The sequence below is a fragment of the Crocodylus porosus genome, unplaced genomic scaffold, assembly GCF_001723895.1.
Source record: "Crocodylus porosus isolate Cpor-Errol unplaced genomic scaffold, CroPor_comp1, whole genome shotgun sequence".
In the NCBI taxonomy this organism is placed as follows: Eukaryota; Metazoa; Chordata; order Crocodylia; family Crocodylidae; genus Crocodylus; species Crocodylus porosus.
The window spans coordinates 50383612-50407421 of NW_017728949.1; the positions used below are offsets into that span (position 1 = coordinate 50383612).

General features: G+C 38.6%; 1 protein-coding gene across 1 annotated transcript in view; it reads right to left on the reverse strand.

Annotated features, from left to right (window-relative positions):
- Positions 1 to 23810, reverse strand: part of PSMD14 (proteasome 26S subunit, non-ATPase 14) — a 72723-nt gene that overhangs the window by 27183 nt on the left and 21730 nt on the right. The window contains exons 4-7 of the mRNA XM_019554156.1: positions 5647 to 5718; positions 5160 to 5279; positions 3360 to 3430; positions 2171 to 2321 (exon numbers count right to left, since the gene is read on the reverse strand). Of these exons, the coding sequence (XP_019409701.1) occupies positions 2171 to 2321; positions 3360 to 3430; positions 5160 to 5279; positions 5647 to 5718 (414 nt within the window). The remainder of the gene's footprint in view (positions 1 to 2170; positions 2322 to 3359; positions 3431 to 5159; positions 5280 to 5646; positions 5719 to 23810) is intronic.

Here is a 23810-nt window from a genome sequence, read left to right on the forward strand (position 1 = left end):
TTTGCCAGTATAGCTTATTTTGCTGTGATGGGGGTGGGAGAGGGAGAAATAAGGTAGTGCAGTTTTGTCAGTAAAAGGTAACACCATGTGAGCAGCACTTGCTGGTCTACTGTACTAACTAGATTGGCAATGCATCTAGTACAGACCAGAAAACAAGCTGTAAAACATTTCCCTTTCTTAGAATATCCTTTTAATTAATGCATAAAACATACAGAATTATGAGTCAGGCCCCCAAAAATCAGAAGTGACAAATCACAAGTAACTGTGGGATTCCCTTTATTTACTTCCAGTGTCATGTTTCAAAGGTTAACTTTTTGAGCTGTTTTGCCGCAATCAGGAAATTTACTCATTTTTAAAAAAATATGAAAGTAGGGATTTTCATTTGGTCATTTGACTCCAGGAGCTGGAGCTTTAAGGGAAGAAACAACAAGAATGAGAACACATTGCAAGATTTGTAATAAAGAAAAAACAAAAAAATCATAGAAGCTGACAATGTCAGGAGAAAAGTTATGATCAAAACGAATGTTTATGTTCAACAAAAAACTCCAGACTTTATGAATCTGCTCCTACTAAAGAACAGAACAGAAAAAGTCAAAGGTTAGTTGTTCCCCAAAGAGGATATTCACAAGCATAGGTAAAAAAAGAGGTAAAACATATACTTGGTATTAACAAGTCCAGCAGGATGAGTGTGATCTATTCTCAAGATAACACTAGACTTTTACCAATTATTTTAATATAGATACATATGTAATTTAAAATGCAGTAGTAATACAATCCAGATTGTATTTGCTATAGACTCAATAAAAAGCAGTCTTTCCTTATTTTCATCAGATGAAAAAAACCAAAAGAAGGTATTAGTATGTTACCAGAAAACTTTAAAAAAAAAAAATACTTCACTCCCCCCTTCCATACATACATCAATTACACAATCAGGTATTTATAGACATTTCAATCGATTTAATTCTGGTTTACTAGCTTCTAGAGTACTGAAATGTACTGCTAAATTGCTTGTTCTGTTTTTTTAATGATACTATAGAGACAATTTTTGCTTTGGTAAATGAAGCCAGAATAAGGAGAACAAATTAGGAAATCTGATCTGCCAGAATAATGTGATATCAGAAAGTTCAACTATAATATTTTATTAGATGAACATTTTGAAATTATGAAAACATTTGCCTTAGTTGGAGGATTAATATAATCTGCCATAAGTAAACTACTGCCTTTCAGATAAGTTTTTATAAATATTAGTTTGTCTTAAGTAGCATTTATAAAATATATTAATGGCATACATATATATTATGATTTATTTTAATAATTATTCTACAGTACAATGGAAGTGCATGCTCAAACAAAACACCTCAGCAGTATTTTAAAGCAGTAACCACCTAGCCAATTTCTGTACGTTCTGTAGTTTTTTCTAATCCACTCTCCCTGTGGTTGAGCAAAATCGAATTGCCTCTCACATTTGCAGACAGCTCTGTGAAGGTGATAATAGAGCTGCTCCCTGCTGTCATGAGGCAGGAAATAGGAAAATGGCATATGGGGCTAGAAAGAAATAAAAAGAGAACTAAACAAGAACAAAAGAGATTTCAACAAAGGACAACTATAACCCAATATGCTTTGCAAGTTAATCTCTTTTCATAATCATTTAACATACTTAATCATTCATCTGCCACCCTTACTCAAAAATGTGAATGGTTTAGACCAAGACTTTGGCAAACTTTTTATTGTCTAAAAGATTTGGAATGCAGATAACATCAGAAACCATCATGTTCAATGCCTACAAAATACATCATTACTTGTGCAAGGAACTGGATTCATCCCAATTTGCTATTAAGAAGGTTTAGCAACACACCCAAAATTTAATATCGCAAATTATCTAGTACACAGCATATACATATGTTAGTCTGTTTAGCTAGCAAAAGCTCAAGTGGTTGAATGGGTGTTGAATAGCAAATGAGAGTGAGAACTGATTATTGCAAATATATAAGATAGCTCAATATAATATGGCTCAGTCAAGGAGAGCAGATTTCAATTCATTTATATCCTGGGAAAACTGTAAACAGTTTTGTTAAATATGTGCCCAAAATTTAAGACCTACTATGCATTTCACTGTGTTTCAACTTCAAATCTTTTTTTAGTAAATAAAAAAACCCAAAACTGACTGTACCTTTCCTTTTACACTCTGGATAGGATCCACCACCACAGCTACTGCTCTTTCTGATAGGGCTTCAAAGCTCTGTTGAGTATTGATATCCACACCAGACAGCCAACAGCCAAAGCCAGGGTGACTATGATACCAACCAACAACCATCTCTGGCCTGAAACAAAGACAGCATTCTGAGACTCCTAACAGTACTAGCAACAGAAACATAGACTATGAGAAGAAACACTGAAGAAACAGGGTATAAATTAGGACAAAAGATGGAACACATAGGTGTGAAACAAGCACCATTAGAAATATTTAAATTACTTACCATAGTATGGTGAAAACATGGACATGAATAAGTGAGACAAAGGAGTGCTATCATTAAGGGATGCACATTAACAGTGGTAGATCATGCTTTCAGTTTTTCACCCTGTTACCACACCTTCCCTGAACCAGTTTTTACCCTTTCAGCACTTGAGTAAATATCTACTCTTTAACTCCTTGGCGTCAAGAGTTGAATTTTCACGGCAGAAAGTCCATTCCAGACATGGACGACGGGAACCAACGGTGGGAAAGGATTAAATATCAATTAAACCAGCAGTAGAACTAGGAACTCAGTCAAAAAGCAATTTGCACTGTTCTGTTCAGCTGCTGAGCCTTTTGCTAACATTAATTTTGAAGTTTTTTCCACAGTAAAAGAATTTGTCCAAGCAGATGACAACTGTTGAGAGGTACAGAGTTAAATAACAAAAATTTGCTTAAACGCTAGGATGCCTTTTATCAAGTTTTTTTTCCCCCCCTTTCTTTTACCTACACAGAGCAACCACAGGCTTGTAAATAAAGCTATGACGTTTTTATAATTTTACAAATACAAACAGTAACATTGTTTCTTATAAAACACCATTCTGTAGCAGCTTCTTATTTCAAGTAGAGCAACATTCCAATCCCAGACTATTATATGATAATCAGGGATGGAAGCATATTCCACTGATCTGCATATGAAGTCTGTCTCCTGCACTTCAAGGGAAGACATGACACGGGCTACAATAAATACTTATTCATCACAACTCTAGGTCAATTACATCCGTTTCAGCAGCGATAACATCCCATTGGATAACAGGACTTGAAGGAAGGAGGAGGAATAATGCAGGCTAAGCAACATGCACAAAGCATCACTAACTTCAGATGTTGCTTTAAAACAGTTACTTACCTTCCTGTCTGTTTCAGCATATCCAACATTTTGGCTTGAAATACTGGATCAACTGCCTCTACACTGACTCCCTGATTTGGAAAGACAGACAATATTAATGAATTCACATATAAATTATTTCAAAATATAAACATGCATACCAAAAACATCTTACTGCTTTCAAAGAAAAAAATCCAACACAAAGTGATTTAACAGCCTCACTAATATTTTTTTTTTTTTTTTTTTTTTTTTTACTATTCTTTATTACTTTTAGGGGGGAAACAAACTACTTTTGAAATTATCTAATTTTTAAGCAAGACTATTTTAATAGGCCATTTTTAAATAGAATTATGAGTTTATAAATGCATCCATTTCTACAGCTCCTCTAAAAATGCTACAAATTTTCTGATCATCTGTTCAGAATTTTTTTTTAGGTTACCAACACCAGCCAGCATGTACAGCAACACTCATGATTGTTTTTCTGTTTTTTTTTTGTTCTGTACAAACTGACCTGTTTCCTGCCAGGTCAATTTGAGCTCCACTGTTGCTGTTATGGATAAATATCCACTTGCAAAACCCGGGAAAGGGTTCCATCATCAAAAACCCCCCAGAGAAACTGACCACACTCACCATGTTGGCAAATGTACAGAATAAACTGAAGAAAAGAGGGAAAAAAATCTAATAGTTCAGTAACATCTGATCTTAACAGTTACTGTCCCCTTAAAAGCAATATTTCACTTGAACTACACAAAGCCACTACAAATTCCAAATCCTAACTTCTGGTCATCACCCTCAAAAGATATTCCTTTCTTTTTTCATTAAATTCATTTTTTTTTAAAACTGAGTATTTTAAAATGAATTCAGCAACATATGGTTTGCAGGCTGGATCCAGCCCACAGAGCCAGCAAGCTTTGGTGCCATGGGGCTTCACCTGTACCCACACCAGGGCCAAATGCAAGTTGCACCACGGCGGCAGGTGAAGGGTAAGGAAAAATGGTGGCAGGAAAAGCAGCAGTGGTGGCCAGGTCAGAACGCTGGTTCACCTCAGGCCCGAGGCCAAGGCTGTTCTCGTTCTAGCCCAGAGCTCTGAAATTTTGCCAGTGTTTTAAAACATTCACCCTTCAATATTAGAAAAATATCATCTAAAAATAATTCCACTGGAGTATAAACTCTGCCACAAACAGTAGATTCAAATTCACAGTTTCAGTGGTAATAATACAGTCAAGGGCATGACATCATTTCCATCAAACTCCTCCTTTCTAGGGTTCATAATTAGACCATAACAATTCTCCCAGTGCTACAGTTTCATATACAAAGGTGCTAATGTCAATGATCTATGAGTTCTGTACGCTATGCTTCTATCCCTATAGAAGATCCAGTTAGTCCAGGAGTGGGCAAAACGCAGCCTGCCAGGCCATTCTATCTGGCCCGCGGGGCCCCTAAAAAATTTAGAAATATTAATACTTATCTGCCCCTGGCTGCCTGTCATGTGGCCCTCAATGGCTTTGCAAAACTCAGTAAGTGGCCCTCTGCCCAAAATAATTACCCACCCCTGAGTTAGTCTCTCCTAAAGACCATGCACATGCCATAAATTCGTTGAAAAGAATATGAAGTGGTTTAAAATCATCTATTCATAAACTTTACGTAAGCAAAGATGGGTATAACCCAGATGTCTAATTAGTATTTTCTCATATCTTATTAGGGATAATGGAAGAAAATGGGGGGGGGAGGGGGGAGGAGGATGCGGGGGCTGTTCCATTCATAACAGTTTTTGCTACATTAAATAACATTTCCTTTCTAATTCTTACTGTAAAGGCTCACCGTTCCTGACTGTGGCATAGCAAACACATCAATTACTCTCACAGTATAATCATCAACAAATTCTCCAAGCATCAGACCCATAACTTCCATGGGAACACCAGCACGGCCATGTTTCAACATCTGGAAATGAGACCAAAGTTATAACATAGATGTAGTTTACAGGTTTGCCTGGGAATTTTTTTTTTGCTTCTATTGCAAGTCTTAGTTTTATTTTTTCCGTTAGCTGACAGCTCATAATGTGATTTGAAAATATAATGCACTGTAAATGTGCTAAAAATTATAAATACAAAAAATCATAAACCATTTAAATAAGTGAAGTACTTAAATAAGACTGAAAAATAAATTTAATTAAAAACACGTAATCTTGTAAAAAAACTAAGTAGTCAGCTCCACTGACCTTAAACAACTTCACTTTTTGGATGATCACAGATGTAATGCCCTGTTGTAGCCACAGTACCATTTACAATAAATGTGTACAATTACTTACTTTCAGCAGTGCAAGGGAAGAGATATAAACCTGTTCTGCTGTATCCACGGCAGGAGCATCCGTAGGTGGCCCCTATGAAACAGAATAAATTAAGGACTCTTTCCTCCATATTTATTATGACCCATTTTCCAATTAATTCTGTTGTATTTTGCAAACTAGTGTAAAACTTTAAGAATAATGTGTGCATAAACGTGTTGCTATATGCAGTGAATCCATGGGTTGCAGAATTTACAATGAAATATCCTTTCCATACAACAATTATCCACACAAACCAATCGTCATCCAGTGGAAATTATCTAGCCTATCTAGTCAAAATCAATGCTCAATAATCTAAATTAGCTAGACAGAATCAGTCAAATAAAATAACCAATACTGCAGAGCACACACCTGTTAGGCTACGAGTCAGATAAGTTTCCATTAGTCAGAGTTAAGTCTTGCAGCTAAGCTAACCTTCCTCAGCTGTAAACTATGGCCAGTTCTCCAATTAACTGTGCGTTTCTTACAGTGGTGTGAATGTAAATGCTGCTGGGCTAGCATGATTAACTGGCACCAACACAAACAGCAATTTCCCTTTTGCTTCGGTGATTTTCAACTAAAGAAGACTTGCAGATAAAGGGCTACAGGAGCACTTTGCAGATACACTGGTACAGTGAGAGAAAAATGGACCTCCAATCCCTAGGTGAAAAAGCTGTGAACAAAATACTTTGCTCTTTGCCTTATGAATAGTTATTTGAAAATTAGCACAATTGTCCCAGGTGTGAATTATTAGCTGAGGCAGTATTGTATACTGCTGAAACAGGAAAAAAAAGCAGAGCAAGATATTTAAAAGGTAAAAGTATACTCTTCTTGGCAAGTAAGGGACAAAATGTCCTTCTCTAAATAATCATACCTCAATCTATCCCATCCACCACCCAAGCAACATTATGTTCACACTACTTCATATATGCAGGGTCTGCAATGCATTCACAGCAAAAAGGAGACACAGTGGCCCAAATTCTGTCCTTTCCAGTGCTATGCAAATGTGGAATAACTCCCAAAATAATTCTTTTCTGAGCTCCAAAGGGAGTTCCCAATCCTCAACAAGCGATTGGAAGACTGATACACGTCTCTGTGTGGGTACACTCTGGAAGACACAGGTAAGCGATCTGCATGACTATACATAAATGAATCAGCCAAATCCTCAGTAGGTCCAATTGCAAGAGACTTGCAATGAGCCTGCAATGTGATGCTGTGGCTAGTAAAGCAACCAAAACACTGGCTTGCATCCGTAGATGCTTCTCAAGTAAATCCTGGGACATCATTCTCCCCTTGTACTCTGCCTTGGTGAGGCCGCAGCTGGAGTACTGCGTCCAGTTTTGGGCTCTGCAATTCAAAAAGGATGTGGAGAAGCTTGAGAGAGTCCAGAGAAGAGCCACGCGCGTGATCAGAGAACAGGAAAACAGACCTTACCACAACAGGCTGAGATCCATGGGGCTCTTTAGCCTGGAAAAAGTGCAGGCTCAGGGGTGATCTGATGGCCGCCTATAAATTTATCAGCGATGACCACCAGTATCTGGGGGAACATTTATTCACCAGAGCGCCCCAAGGGACGACAAGGTCGAATGGTCATAAACTACTGCAAGACCATTTCAGGCTGGACATAAGGAAGTATGTCTGTACTGTCCGAGCCCCCCAAGGTCTGGAACAGCCTGCCATCGGAGGTGGTTCAAGCACCTACATTGAACACCTTCAAGAGTAAATTGGATGCTTATTTTACTGGGATCCTATGACCCCAGCTGACTTCCTGCCCTTTGGGTGGGGGACTGGACTCAATCTTCTGAGGTCCCTTCCAGCCCTAATGTCTATGAAATCTATGAAATACTAGAGAGGTAAAAGTAACTCCTGATCTTCTATGCAATGGAGAAGAATTTGGAACAACAGACTCCCAGATAAATCCAAACAAGACGCATTAACCAATTTACTAGGTATAAAGTAAAGTAGGTGATGACAAGCATTTACATCACTGTTTCTTTACATTTGGATAAGTATTTGCCTACTTTTATCATGCACACAAACATGCTTTTTTTCTCTCCCCCACACCCGCCCCAGCCATAGCATGGTACATACGTAACACAAAAAACTACACTTTTTTGGCAAAATAGTCTAATTCTGGTGACTTTCTCCAAGACATATTAATATGCTTCTGCTTCAGTTCTCCCACCTTTCCAGTCAATTAGCCAACTACAACTCTCTCCTAAAGCTCTCAAACTCCCTCATCTTCCAGACTGCTTTTGATACTGTTGACCATATCCTTTCAATTTAAATTTGCTCTTCCTTCACCTCATAAACTTCCAACTCTTTTCCTCTTCATAGTCTGTAGGTGAGGATCTCAACTCACATAGTTTAAACTATCGTCCTTAGATTTATGATTTGCTAATAGACCTTCAGTGTTTCTGCAATCAATCTAGAGTTGTTTTTCTCCCAATACTACATTTTTTCACATATCAGACACATCCAAATAAGAAATGCACCTTTTTTTGGAAAGCAGAATGTAGGCGGGGAAAAAAAGATTTTTCCAAAGAGTGTGTTCCTGAGCACCAGAGTCCAACATGCAACACACTGTCTCTCTGGGGGGGTGTGGGGAAGAAGGAGAGACTAGAGGACTGTTTTCTCTCCTGAGAAGCCATGGCATGTACAGACATTCTCTGTCCCAAGAGAAACTCTCCTGGGAGTGATTTAACCAAAATTGTTCCTAGGTTATTTTTCTCCTGGAGCAGCCATTTTTATCCTGAGAGAAAAATTCTCAACATCTGTATGCTCGTGGCTTCTCCTGGGAGAACAGTGCCTTTCCCAAGAGAAACTGAATATCTGTATGAGACCTATGTTTCCAGAAGGACTTAATCTACCTGACATAAGGCTAGGCCCCTTGCTAGGGCAATAGCAGGACTGCTATTTCTTTACTGTAAACAGTTCTTTACATAAGCTCCTGTAAACAATAAAGCACTGTTGCCACCCACAAGCCTCCTCAAGATACTACAGACTGCACACAGCAGCTCATTTACCCCTTTAGGCACAAACTATCATGCTCAGGCTGTGAGAGAGTTAACATTAGACTATGCCACTTGGGGCTTACAAGGTCATAGAAAATGCCAGCTATTGTGAAGGGAGAAGACGTTGTACTCTCATTGCTGCCTACTGCCCTTTCTTTTCTTCCAGTGAAGAAAAAAAAAAAGCCAGTCCACCCCCTTGAGACACACCCCAATTTTGGAAGGGTGAAGAGGGGAAGACATTCATGTGGCATCATGTGAATCAACACAGCACAATATGACCAAAACAGAACTAAATGTCATCCCTGCCAAAGCCCCCCTGGTTCTTTTACTTTATCACTTGAACATCATCTCTATTTTCCCAGTCCCTCTGACATAGACCCTAAGGTACTATATACACCTTAAGAAATCTTGCTTTAAGGAAAATTTCTTAGATAGATCTGAGGTATAGTTTGCCATATTTCAATGACATCCTATTAGTTCCTTATTGACACCTTCCCTACTTTACTCTAAGACCATCATAAAGAGTCCATGAACACACCTAAATGACATTCTTTCAAAAAAATGTGCAGACGTACGTACTCACTTAGTTACTCCATAGCCAGACAGTACATTTCTGACAGGACTTCCCTAGGAATGCCCAGATTCCCAAGGCAATTAAGCACATGCTTAGGTACCATCTCAAACATGGATGCTTTCCTAAACTGGATGGAGAGGGGAATTTAGCCTGCCACACTTTTAATGTCTTCATTGCTCTTAATAACAACTCTCCAATTTACTGTGATTACAGCAGAACTGCATAGTAAAGGACTTCTGTAGCCTTGCTCTGTCATAGGAGGTCCCCATGAATGTAGTGCAAGTCTGTTTTGGCTTTTTTTGCCATTATATTTCATTGAAAAAACTCATGTCTAACTTGCTGCACACTAAAATCTTTAAATATTGTAAGAGACTTATTGGTATAATTCTATGTAGAACCTCTTTCACTCTTTGTATGTGCCCTAACATTAAAATCACATTATTTTCTACTTTGGTTCCAATCTCTAAGTTGCTTTGCATTAGTTTTGTTATCAGTGGTGTTCTCACAGTTTAGAATTTTGTTAATTATACTAATATGAATTTTATTCCCTTTTCTGAATCATTAAAAGACAGTAAGAATAGACCTAACACTAATTCCTGTGGTGCATTATATGACAGAATCACCACACATTATTATTACATATCTGAAGGTCTTCAACCAGCCAACAATGTTCAGATTCATCTAATATGGATTAATTTTGGGAGAAGAAATTAATGAGCATCTATATATAAATACTCCACTAAGGCATAAGCATGTATAACATCCACTTGCCTTCCATCCACTAGTATTTTTAATTATATCACTGGGTCTTGCATCATTTATGCTTAAAACCACACTGTTTACAGCACATCATTCCTCTGTCTACTAGGCATGACTTTTTTAAAATTAATTACTTATTCAACTACTGCATTAAGGGAAGTCAAGATTATGCTATAGCAACTGCAAGCATCACCTTTCTGACAGCTGAATGAGTACTTATTCAAAGTGCAAAGGAAGTCTCATGAGTTGGGTACTAAGTCTTTCCTTTCCAACTAATTCACCTGTCCAACTTCATGACTTCTGAGAACAGCCACATGATGATACCATTTTACTTGGTCTTAAACAAGTAAGATACCAGAGGATTACAAACTACTCTTCCTCACTCCATGAAGTCCTGTCTTACCTCTTTCTGACTCAGTTTCCCCTCTTGATATTTTTAAATCAGTCTCCCATTTTATTTCACTCCCAGTCAACAGGGGTTCTTTTTGTGAAGACTTCCACACTTATCTCAGCTGCCCATTTTTATTTCTATAAATTATAATAGCAGTTGTTTAACTTGCTACATACCCCCGCCACATTTTTTGTATAAAGTGACTGGTGTATCCTGAGCCGGGGGGGGGTGGGGCACAATTTGTGGGTGGGCCCAGAGGCCGGCCAAAAGCCCCATATCCACTCCTATACTTCTGTGCTGCAGCTTAGTGTCAGTCTCCCCCACCCCCCAACATGCTGCTGAGCGGTGCCAAGTTGGGGGCCAATCTCAGGGGGGGTACGTATCCCCCCCTGTACCCCTGCTACTAGTCGCCTGTGAAATGTTTTTACTTAATTTGCAAACTAAAACATCCATCCCTTCTGAAGATTTGTTTAAAATAAACTTCAAACAATATACTTAACAACTGCTCTGATATGCTAAAAGTCATCCTTCCCAGAGCCTCATATAATGCGGCCAATTTATACAGAAGTGTTAGTATCATGTCATTGTATTTAATGCAAATTTCAGTTTATTTAGCGCTTTTCCTTAAAAGATGCACTGCACAGAAAACAAATAGGGGTGTGCATTTTCCCTTTTTATAGGGAAACAGGGATTCCATTATTTTATACTTTCCTGTTAAGTTTTAACTTTACACAGAACTCTATTTTTAAATGAATGCTTCACAACTGGAATCTGAAGCAACACCGTTCCCTTTCTTCAATTTAGAGATATGACCATTACACTAGCATATTCACTCAAGTAGATGGAACTATAGTACATATTTAAATCCTGTGCTTTGACCCACTCCCACTGCAGGTTTCCAAATAAGCCAACCTACCCTTTTTATAATGTATAAGGGAGCAGACAGGATGTAAAAGTTAAGCTTCATATTTGAAACAAGTTGCCTACCAATGGAAAACCTCACTGCCTGGTAGCTTTTATAAAGGGGAAAATGTACTTGTGTATTATAAATACAACTATAGCAGTTACATCTCCAGTACAAATTAAAGATGAACTGGGGAAAGAAGAGGGTCTAGAGGGAGCTACTACTTTTTGCTTTGTTTCCTTGTTTGTGGGTTGCCAAGCCCCTTTCTTGTCACCAACACCCTACAATAAATTTATTTAACTTCACATTAAAAAAAAAAAACAAAACTTGCCTTTTCTTATTTGTATTAATTCATTAGAGAACTGAAGGATGAATGGGTTTAAGACATTGCAAAATAAAATTTGAGTAATCCTTTAATTCGTTCCTTTATATATTAACAAGGAAATACAATAATTATGAGACCACAATGAAGAACTCTGTTCTAAAAATTAACAGCCAATACATATGGAAAGCAAAGCATCACTCTCCTCACAACCCTAATCTCAAACTCTCCGGGAAAAAAATGGGACTAGAAGCTTCTACTTCTAAATCATCTTAAGTGTTAGTCAGAGAATGACCTGCCTGCAGGCCAGTCATCTCACACAGAAGCATGACCTGGTTTCTTCTTCTTCTCCCCCCCGCCCAATAAAAAGGCACCAGTTATTAGCAACGTCAGGTTTATATTTAAATTGTACACCATAAAGAAGCATTTGTTTTGTCGTTTATTTTAGTGAAATAAAATTATCATCCTTTCAGTAATGTTCTAAGGAGCAAGGATCATATATGCTAATCATCTGTTCACAAACTGAATTCCAAGGTTAAACTACACAAGAGATAATATTTTTCTTTCAGAGGGTTAAAACACGATCCTGTATAAACTGTGACTTTTACTTGGGCAGCCCTTGTTGACTAAGTGTTAAAGGCATTTGCCATTATAACAGCATAGAAACTAACGCCTTAAAGTGTTATCTACTCAGGCCTTTTAGCAAATTTGTTAACACTTTTAGGTATATTACTCCACCTTATCTTAGTGTGAACTGGTATCAATTATTTAGCCAATTTTATTGTGTTATTAAAATACCTGCTGATTAAATGTGAACTAAAGTGTCATTTTAGAGCACTGCTCTTCATTTGTACTATTTATTTTACATATATTTAAATAAGTACAAAAGTGGATTCAAGATTAATTATGATAGCAACTGTGAAAGTGAAATATTTCACAAATTGCGACACTTTCTATTGTTTAAATCAAACTTAAATACTGCTATGTTGTCACATTAACTGAACAAAGGCTTTTTATTTAAAAGAAAAAGTCTACCAGCCTAGCTCTCTCAACAAAGAAACTGGATTTCACAAACAGGGGCAGCTGTGGAAAAAATGTAATGAGCTAAAATACTGATGTAGAACAAATTATCTTTATAGAACCCCTTAATTTTAATACAAAAATATAAAATCTGATGTAACCATCACGACCAATTCTTAAAATTGGTACCACTTAAAATACAAAACACTGGACAAGGATAAGCACACATACTCACTATAGTGTTTATTTCTTTCCCAGCAAGGTAAGAAAGAACCTTTTTAATACTTTAATTTTGTGAGTATTAAACAACTAGTGTGAAAAACAAGCTGCATGTAAACTATTTCTACTGCCTCTGCTTCAATGACTAGCTGAGGCAACCTGTTATAGGAGGTGTTAATTGGCAATAGGAGTACAAGTCAGAAGCATGTTCCCCATCGTCCTAACCCAGCAAGGCTAGGTCATTAAAGTGGAAATGAATTCTTTCATGCCGACTTAACCCTTTGAGTACATAATTTCAGCTGTTACACCTAAAGACAATTGAGGGAGATTAATTTAAAACTTGTGTTACTTTTGAGTGTGAAAAAGTGTCGTTTCTTCCTCCTCCTCCTCCTGCAAAGAAATCCTCTAGACAACATTCACTATGTTTATTATGTAGGAGAGAAAAATTTCTAGGATACAAATGAAATACAAACTATTGCAGAAGAAGAATTATTCTGTTTTACATATTAAAACTACTGCTGGAACACTGAACATGTTAAATGGATTTGGAACTATTCTTTTTCCTAGATGTAAATCAAAGACAGGTTCAGAAACAGAGATTGAAAGAGCACTGTAGATTATTACATTCTGAAGAAGCCGAGAGTAAAATAGATATACAGACAGGAGAAACTAATGATGGTACATGTGTTGTATATAACTGCATGTATTTAAAAATAAAATCATGTAAGTGCAATTGCACCTCTTTAAAAATCCCTTTGCTTCTGTTAGGGCACATTAAAATCTGATGATTAACTGACAGAAAACCCTAACACTTCTTTAATATAGTGACCTTTTTTCTATATTAAATTCCTATAATTAAAAATAAAGAAAAATCCAAGTAGGCTTAACTTTAAGAAAACAGTTTTTGCTGATATTGGACAAAAAAGGTGTTAGCATACACCCAAATTAAAAATTATTATTCAGCCAGTGAACATGGGTACAGCTTACTACCAGATTTCAGCATTTCAAGTCATATTACAATACCCCTACACAAAGAAACTATAAACAAATTAAAGATGGCCTTCTCACTGTAGTGGTGCATCTATGGATGAACATCAAATTGAGCAGCAGAAGCCTTTATAAGGAAAAGCAAATTTCGGAAGTTGAAACCAGCATGCTGAATAATAATCTGATCAGTTGGTGTTCAGAATTTTTATTTTGCAAATACTTGATCACCAGTAAGCCCACTTGTAGAAGTTAGAGTTGTGCCAAAACTATGTACAGATTTAGGTCCATATTTGCAATGCTTATGAATAAAAGCATATATTATATAACTGTATGACCAGCTAAGTTTCAACACACACACTATATTTATAAGAAAATTATATAGCATCTCATTGGCCTATATAATCGGGAAAAATATTACAGCATACCCTTAAGAGTATATTGACCTTCCAACTGGAATGCTGGATATTAGGAAACTGTAAAACTTGTTATAAGAAAAAATGTGTAAGAAAATCCAGTAGTTCAAAATGCATTTCCACCAAACTGTTAATTCCTTTGCAAAAAGGCATTTGATTAATCCACATGAACCTGTACATTAAAATGAAACTTACGTAAAATACTAGCTTTGGAAGCTTTAGGAATAAATGGTGCCATGCACCAGCCATCTAGTATAGCAAGATTACTGAGGGTGGGGAGAGGGAGGGTGAAGGCACAATGATTTTCTGCAGCTTGGTGGCAACGTGTCCCTACACGCCTTATCCCTCTGTAGGCATTCTGGGGTCTGCAGTCTCCAGTGTGCTTGAGACGCCACTAGGGATGACCCTGTGCTGGCTCACCACACATCTGGTTTTGAAGAACGCAAACAGGAGCAGGTGGGCAGGGCAAGCTGATGCACACCACCAGCAAGGTGCAGGCTGCAGAAATATTGTGCAGGAATCTGTCCAGATGTGATCGTTAACCTGTTTCAAGATGGTAGTTGATTTTATATACGATACTTCTATCAGTATAGCTATACTTTTAAGAATATTATTAAAATTTTCCCAAAAGTTAATCAAAATTAACAAAAATTAAAAGCTCTTGTGAGGAAACCGCACATTCAAAATAATCAAGTTAAACCTTACAGCAGTATCAAAAGAGGAAAGATTGGCTACATCTACATCTAGAAATCTGGCAGCAGGAAAGCAGTATCACCACTACCCTAGCACCAAATTTCCAGACCTATGGGGAACCCTGTAGGCCAAATAACACCGTGCTGCAGGCCAGATCTGGTCTGTGGGCTGAGGTCTGAACATCCGTGGTTTAGGCTGCTGGCCACAATCCATCTGTGGAAAGATTCTTTGTTTCTGTCATCCTCTTTGTGGAAGAGTCAGTTTTAAGACAATAGAGTACCCATTTAAATAAGCATTTATTCACATCCCATACGTCTTTATAGTTTAATGACATCTTACTCAGCTGATGGCCAAACTTGTTCTTTAGAATACATGTTAAAATGATCATCAGTATAACATTTGTATTGTTTCCTGAGGACTGTGGCTCCTAAACTTGCCAAAAAGGTTACACCAAGAGAACTGATGTTTAAAGCATCTGAAAAATTTAGTCATTTGAATGCTTTTCATTCTTTTTCAGTTTTAAATTACTGCTTCATGACCTTCTCACTGTAGTCTAAACACAAGGGGATAAAAGTGTCCGATCAGATTAAGCAATGACTTGATGCCTGTGGGATCAAACTTAATGTTGAAATTTGATCTCAGTACAATTTATTTTAAAGATGCTCAACCAGAACACTAATTAGTCTAATGATTTATAAGCAGAAACCTTATTGTCCATTAATTAAAAAATATATATCCATAGCAAAAAACTCATATTACCCAAGATTTGTAATAAATACGAAACCATAAACTGTATGGTACAAACTGAAGTGTCTTTCAAAAAATAGAAACAAATGACCACCTGAACAAAGCCATTTCAAGTTCTCATTTTGTTCAAAATAAAAATTCAAGTAGTCATTATACATTCAAAGGAAAAGGACAGTAGATGAAGCACTATTGAAGCTGACCACTTCAATTCAATTAGGATGGCAATAAAGCCATAAATATCTAAGATTTTGTTTCATCTTCATCCCTTCAACAATGCTGTAATTGTCTTAAGCAACCTACCATATTTATTCAAATATAACATGAGGTTCCTTCCCCCTTGCCCTCTCCCCAGTCACCAAGGGGAAAAAAGCCACAGCTAAATCTTAGAAGAACCAGCCAGGGGCAGGCGGCAGCTCACGTGGCAAAAAAAGCAGTGGGGCAGAACAGGAACAGGCATGGGGGGGGGAAGGGGCAGAGGGATAAGCAGCAGGCAGCAGAGGAGAGGATGGGGGGCAAGCTATAGGGAGGCAGGCACAGGCATGGGACAGTAAGGGTAGGGGTGGGCAAGCAGGAAGGGCAAGGATTTGGCTCCTCACTTTTCCCTACCCCCCAACTTTTCCCACCATAGTAGTGGGGGGGGGGCAGGGATGAATTTAAGATGACCTACCCCCAATTGTTAGATTCTAGAAATGAAAATGTGTCCACATATAGAAACTAATTAATTGTGGAAGATGGCTTTTAAATTCCAAGTATTCTTGGATTCTGGTAATACAGTATTTTTTCATCCTCAAAATGTTGCAAAATCTGGAGTTAAAGTTCCACATAAGAAGTCAAACCATCTACCCATTACCAGTTCATAGTGGCAATTTACAAAGTTCCAGTATTTCTGCCTTTAACATACCTTCCTTGCTGCATAAAGGAATCTGGATTTCATTTATCCAAGACAAGCATCAGAACCTCAATGGGAAGATTCATGGTCTATAATCATATATTTATCCAGAACTTCTGGAAGTTAACTTTTCCCTTCTCTAGATACAGAATTTTGTCAACCACCCACCAAATCACGTTTTGTACAGCTAAAGGATTTGTATTAAAAAAATACAAAGTATTTAACAAAAAAGGATCACGCCCTTGTACAAGATGAAGTACAGTGCCCCTACTCTAAAGGATTTGCAGGTGGTGACAGAAAGTAAAGTGGATGTATCAGCAGATTCTAAGGTTACTGCAAAAGAGATGCAACTTTAGGAAGATTTGGAAAGAGACACTCTGCTAAAAGGAACATGAAAAAAAGAAAGATATACCAAGATGTGATACCCAGAGCAAGACAAATTTAGGAGAAATTCAGAAAGTAGAACTAAAAGGAAGAAATAAAATTTATAACATTAAAATAAATGCTTCCTTAGCTGGTTCTGATGGGTTCTAACCTTTTCAGTGCAAACATCTACATTTTTGATCACTCCATTGTGCTAAAACTTTCTTTCATAGATGATATTTATTTCTAACATAGGGAGGTCAAACATTCTGGCATGCTGCAATACACCACTTCTCACAGTTTCACCTCCCGAGATGGATCAGATGCATACAACCTGGGTATTCATTTTGGCTCAAAGTTTTCCTAAGAATTTGCATAAAGGACAGTAGACATTTAATAGCAGCATGCGTGGCAGGTATTTCTTTCAGAGAGCTTACCACATGCCAGTTAAACCTGCCCAAGTGTGAAAAAATTAAAGGGGTGTGCAGGCAGTGGATCATGGCTCTGCCCCAGCTTCAGACCATGGTGTCACCGCCACAAGATCCCGGGCCTGGAGCAGTTTCCTGCCCAGCCACGCACCCGGCCACCACTGGTGGGGCTGGTCTCCATGGCAACCCTGACCCTGCCCTGTCATGGCTGGTGTCTCCATGGAAACTAGCCACAGTGATGTGGGCAGAGGCTCCTGGGAAATTGAGCCCAGCTACTGGCTGGATCCATCATTGTGCCCACCCATGAGTTAGGGAGTCTTACTATAAAATCAAATCAAAGAAAAGAATAAAAATTAAATCGGGGGATACAAGTTCCAGTGGTCATTGTGTCAGACTTGCTGTGCAATCGTGGGCAAGCCATTTATCCCTAGCTCTGTGTTTCTGTCATTAAAGAGCTATGAGCGATATTGATTTTTAATAGTTTAAAAGAATTTGGATGGAAGATGCTATAAAAATATTAATACAATGCTAATGCATGACTCTCCTACATTAGCTGCAATCCATAGTCTACGTATTGCAGCAGAGGATATCTCCTAGCAGGAATGGAGAGAAAGGGGCAGGGCGGGGGTGGAAAACAAGGAAGGAAGGAAGGTCAGAGAAGAATACAACTCAAGTCATGAGAAATATGGGCCAGGATGGGGAAGGCAGCAGCAATAATGTGTCCATGGGTTATAAATTACAAGGATTAGTTTATATTCTTTTAAATGGATGTGAGTTGATGAGCTTTAATTTAGACACAGTGGTGCTGACTAAAGATACAGCCACCCTACCACATTCTCAGAACATCCAATAAAGTTAATAGTATTTCCTACTAGATGTTCAATTAGCTATGGAAGTCTTAGCACAAATATAAACCAGAACCCAGAGGCCTTTTAGAGGCAGAAAGACCAAAAATAAATTACAAAGATGTTAACTATTTGGCCCACGTAATCCTATCATCTAGCCTGTGGTGCTAGCTATGGGACTTGGACTGGACTAGAATGTCAAATACAGGGAATACTATGCCCGTGGGGCACGCTGAATGTGGCACCCAAGCCAAACCAGCCACATGTGCTGAATCAAGTGCATGAGGCTGGTCTGTGGGCCAGATTGGGCCAATGTCACTCAGTTGGCCTCCAGGCCTTGATGGGTTTGACAGCCTTGAGTTATACTAATGAACAACATAAAGGAAACTTATATTTAATTTGCTAATTGGGAGGGATGTACAGTGAACCTCACCCTCTGCCTGCCAGATCAATAACTTTCTCTGAATCCCAGAAAAATGTTTAATCCCTACATTGGCTAGATCACTTGATTAAACAGAACTTTTGATCAGTGGCAGGTCTCCCAAGTTCCTCTGGTGCCATAGACTTTATAAATGGGATCAGTGTGTTCTAAAAAACATGATAATACAAGGGAAAAAGGTTCCACAGCATCAAGCAGTGCAATGCTTGAAACCTCATAATCAAAGTGACAGTTTTCAAGTGCCATTTACAATGCCCTAATCTGGAAACATCCCAGCTAACCCATCTGATCAACAATTTCACAGATGGAAGCACTTGATGGCTAATTGGCAAGTCCATTATTCAAATAAAATAGCTATCTGCACTTTTATTTTTTATTTTTCAAGTCAAGGTGTAAACACTCCATATACGACAGGTCAACCTGCAAAAATTGGATTATCTTTCCCTCAATCCTTCCCTGAAATGTGTTATTTTAAAGCATATAATCAGTGTAATTTTTTAAAATTTACTGCTGTGAAGTAGTTGTCTGCATAAAAAGATGGTGAGCAATCAAAACTCCTTTTTTGTTTTTCTCCCCCTCCTTCCCTTAATTCCATTAAAGTAAAGACTGGTTGTTTAAGGGCAATACAAGTACATTTATACTATGACCTCACTCCTCTGTAAAACAGCATGTTGTGTAAGTGCTATATTTAACAAAAAGAAAACTTAAAGTGTTACTCTCTCTCTAGATGTGATCAGAGGAGAGACTGGATGGGATGTCAGTATAGATAACACACCTTCACTGGCTTTAGCATTCTGAAGCCTTATACCCCAGGTGGCACCAACAGAGTCTTTTAACTGAAAACAGTCTTTGCTCTCTGAACTAGCACTCATTACAACTGCCTAAGGGTTGCCAAACATGCAGTTTGTGGCCTGGATCCATCCCATGGAACCATCCATTCCATTTGGCCCATCAGGATACCAGAAGTTGGGGAGTGGGACTACAGGGCACTGCCTCCCACACAATCCATGACCCCTGCACTCTGATATACAAAGCTGTCAGCAGCAGATGGAGCAAGTGAGGGATACAGCCCTTGCGACCCACACAGCTGTTGCTGATCCCACTCATCCAGCCTGGGAGGTGCCCCTGTGGTCTGGATGTCACCCAGGGAGAGTTTGACACCCCTGGTCTAAAGTGTACATATACAAAATAGTAACTGCATTATCAACCAAATACTCCACCCATTGTGTTCCAAATGAAAGGGTATTGTTCGAGGTTGAAGTGATGTTGTAGCCATGCTGGTGCAGGAAACAGATGAGACAAGGATGGATCTTTTGGCGATTTAAAATAAATAAAAACATTGGACCAACTGTATAGTTGGAATATTAAACAAGTTTTTGGGCACAAATTGCCCTTGCCTCACAGTACTGTTTCAAAAAAAAGTCTACAGGCATGCTTTTGCTTCACACGCCATACCCTCCTCCCTCCCCAGTCTACAGCGTATCCACTTCCTGACTTATAGGAGCTTGCATAAAAAGCAAAATGAAGCGCTAGAATACTAATCAGCTTTGCTACAGGTAAAATTTGCCAAAGGGAAAACCAGAGTGATGGAAAAGGCCAACCAGGAAAGAATGAACAAGCGGTAGAAGTAAACCACAAAAGAGGAACATTAGAGTAGAAATTCCTGCCAAAGAGCTACTTGTCATCTCTTGATAAGAATACTGTCTCAAAAAGACCTAATTAAGAAATGAAGTGTTGACTCACTTGATCTACAGTGGAGAAAATGAAAGTAGGAAGGTGGGTGAGGGGGCAGGGGGAAGAGGGAAAGCAGTTCTGTGTTTAGAACAGTAAAATGCTGCCATGTTTTATCACTAATGCATGCTAGATAAGAAAGATCAACTCTCTTTTTCTGAAGATATCCAAGTAATGAGCAATTCAAAAGCTTGAAGCAAATTCTCTTCTTCTTGCCATATTGTCTCTTCAATACAAACTTGAAAAATTCACTAAGATGCTCCTTTATTTCTCCTTTTTTGATTATGCTGCATCTGTACTGTAAATTTAGAGTAGCCGCACACTATCCTATGCTTCCACTGCATCACTATGGCTTTCGGGATACATTTGTTGAAATATTCATGTAGAATCTTTTAAGAGATGCTAAATTTACATCCACAAAAGGTAAGATTCAAGTCCTACACAGGTCTACTTAGGAAAAGTATTTTCAAATCCTGGTATAAAATTACATCAAAATACAGGCTTCTCTCCCTCCTCCCAAATAAAGGAAAACAAGTGGTCTGTGCTGCATTTCACTGCATACAATAATGTGGTCAGCATCTAACAGAGGAAGGAGGCTATGTGAACATTTCTGATACTATTGTGAAGGACAGATTAGTACACTATTAACTAGGACACTAGATTTCTGGGGGATGGCTCCAGGGGTCCTGGGCTGAAACTGAAAAGAAGCTGAAATTGGCAAACAGCAAAGACTTGAAAAGAAAAAAAAGTAATCTTAAAAATGGGGTGGAACACATGTTAAAATTTACAAGAAACAGTTCTCACTTAAAATTTTAGTCTTCATTCAGTTTAAATTCTTGTAAAGAGAGTGAAATTTTTGCTAAAATTTAGGGCCATTTTTAGAGGCATAAGTGCCTCACCAACTTCAGTTGAAGCCCTGGTATCTAAACTCTTGTGGCTGGGAGCCAAAGAAGAAAACCCAGTTTGGTGAATGAGAACACAGAATAGTTTCCTTGTTCCTTCCTCCCACCCCATCCTCAGCTTCTCATCCTTTCCCTCAAACTTGTATGACACCACATGAAACCTTCAGAAGCAGGTTATTAAATAGAGCCGTGATGTTTAGATGCACTATCATGTAAATCTTTTTTTTTTTTACCTCTTAAATTCATATTTAAGTAGGTGGTTTTGCTTCTGTCTGAGTCAAATACCACTTTAATGGAAACCATGCTTCCAAGGATTCAAAACCACCAGTTAAATTTACATTAGTTATATAGCCCTCTACTATTTCTAAAGTTTGCACTGTTTTGAGATTCTTAATAATCTTTGTTATTCAAGCCACTTTATTTTAGCTGCTTTGGAATGAGCTACACTTAACTAAGCTTTTGAGTTTTCTCTTCCAAGTCAAACATATTATGGGAAAGAAGAGGTTAACATGCATGTTTTGCAGAAATCTTAATCCTTGGTCTGCTTTTAGTTCACCTTCCATCAACACATTCATAGCTCATATTTATGCAAGATCTTTACTCACAGACTTCATAATGGATCCTTTTAATAAATTATTTGCATTACTGCTGCACTCATAGGCTCAAATATGCTAGGTACCATACCAACAAAGAAAATCATTGTCTTTAAGACTGTACAATTTCATGTCAAACAAAGGGTATGAAATAGAGAGAGAATGCACAAACAAATCATGTAAAGAACTGTCACATAACATAATCCAATCTTGGATTTGTCCTCCGCCTGAAGAAGGGTGTGTATGCCCGAAAGCTTGCAAACACAGATAATGTTTTTGTGATTTCTTAGTTGGTACAATAAAAGGTATTATCTCTGAACCAAGAGTTCTAGAGCTTTGCATTTCTTTTTGTCTCAGACAAACACAGCTACCAAATACATCTCTTATTATTGATGTGTAACAAAGCTGCCTGCCTTTAATAGGAGTAAAGCTGGGAATATCCACAGCTTGCCACCTGCCCAGCTATGATCATCCAACTATGTTGGAGAGGTGTCACAACAGAGGAGAGTCTAAAAGGTAAAATCTGAACGAAAATAAAAATACTGGCTTCAGGAAGTTCTTTCCCTGCATAAGGTGCAGTGTAGAAGAAACCCCAAGGGTGCTTAACATAGAAGCTGTCTAGTGGCAGATATAACAAGGGCACAAAGAGTCTAAAAATGATAAAGACAGGAAAGTTACTTAGACACAAATCTGAAGGGGGGCGGGGGGGGAGGAGGGGGGGAAAGAGGGTGAGCTGTGGCCAGAACAAGACAAGATAGAGCAATGCTACTAGGAGCATACTGAACAGGCCTGAGAGGTATAGGCTAGAGAAGAGGATGGTGAAGTAGACAAAATTTAAAATAAGATCTTGACTGACCTGTGGCTACACAGAAAGAAGAAAGGCCAGATTTAGATTTAGAAATGTCTTGATTCAGTAGGGCCAGTAAAAGGGCCAAGCCAAAGATGACACCTAGGACACAGGCCTGAAAGAGACTATTATGGGTGTCCCACAATAATGAAGAGCATTTAGTGGAGATCACCAACTCAGTTTGAATCTTACTAGGTTTAAGATGAACCCTGGTTATTCAAAGACCTATTAGAAAGATAGGATGCTCAGAGCTCTAGTGTGAAACTAGAGCTAGGCCTCTTGAAAGTCTCTGGATTAGAGTCAGAGGAGAGAGCAACAAGGGTGATGTCATGGTGAGTGTCTGCTATAGACCACCAGACCAGGTGGATGTGGTGGATAAGGCTTTCTTCAAACACCTAGCAGAAGTTTCCAGATCACAGGCCATGGTTCTCATAGGGGACTTAAGTCACCCTGATATCTGCTGGAAGGACAATACAGCAGTGCACGGGCAATCCAAGATTTTTTGGAGAATGCTGGGGACAACTTCCTGGTGCAAGTGCTGGAGGGGCCAACTAGGAGCCATGTGATGAAATGACTGGGTCTATGGATGCGGGGAGACCAGTGGCAGTACAGGTTGGATAAATGGACTGTCAAGCAGATAAAAAAACTGGCTGGATCATCAGGCTTGCAGGGTAGTAGTCATTGGCTTCATCCAGTTGGCAGCCAGTTTCAAATGTAGTGCCCCAGGGGTCGGTCCTGAGGCCAGTTTTGGTCAATATTTCATCAGTGACCTAGAAGATGGGATAAAGTGCATGCTCAGCATGTTTACAGATGACACCAAGCTTGGGAGCATAGTAGATATGCTGGAAGGTAAGGCTAGGATTCAGAGAGACCCTGACAAACTGGAGGACTGGACCAAAAGAAATCTTGTGAGCTTCAGTAAGGACAAGTGCAAAGTTCTATACAGGCAGTCCTCGGACTTACGACATAATTGGTTCCTGAAAACTGCGTCTTCATAGCTTCATAGTTTCTAGGGTCGGAAGGGACCTGAGCAGATCATCTAGTCCGACCCCCTGCCATGGCAGGAAAG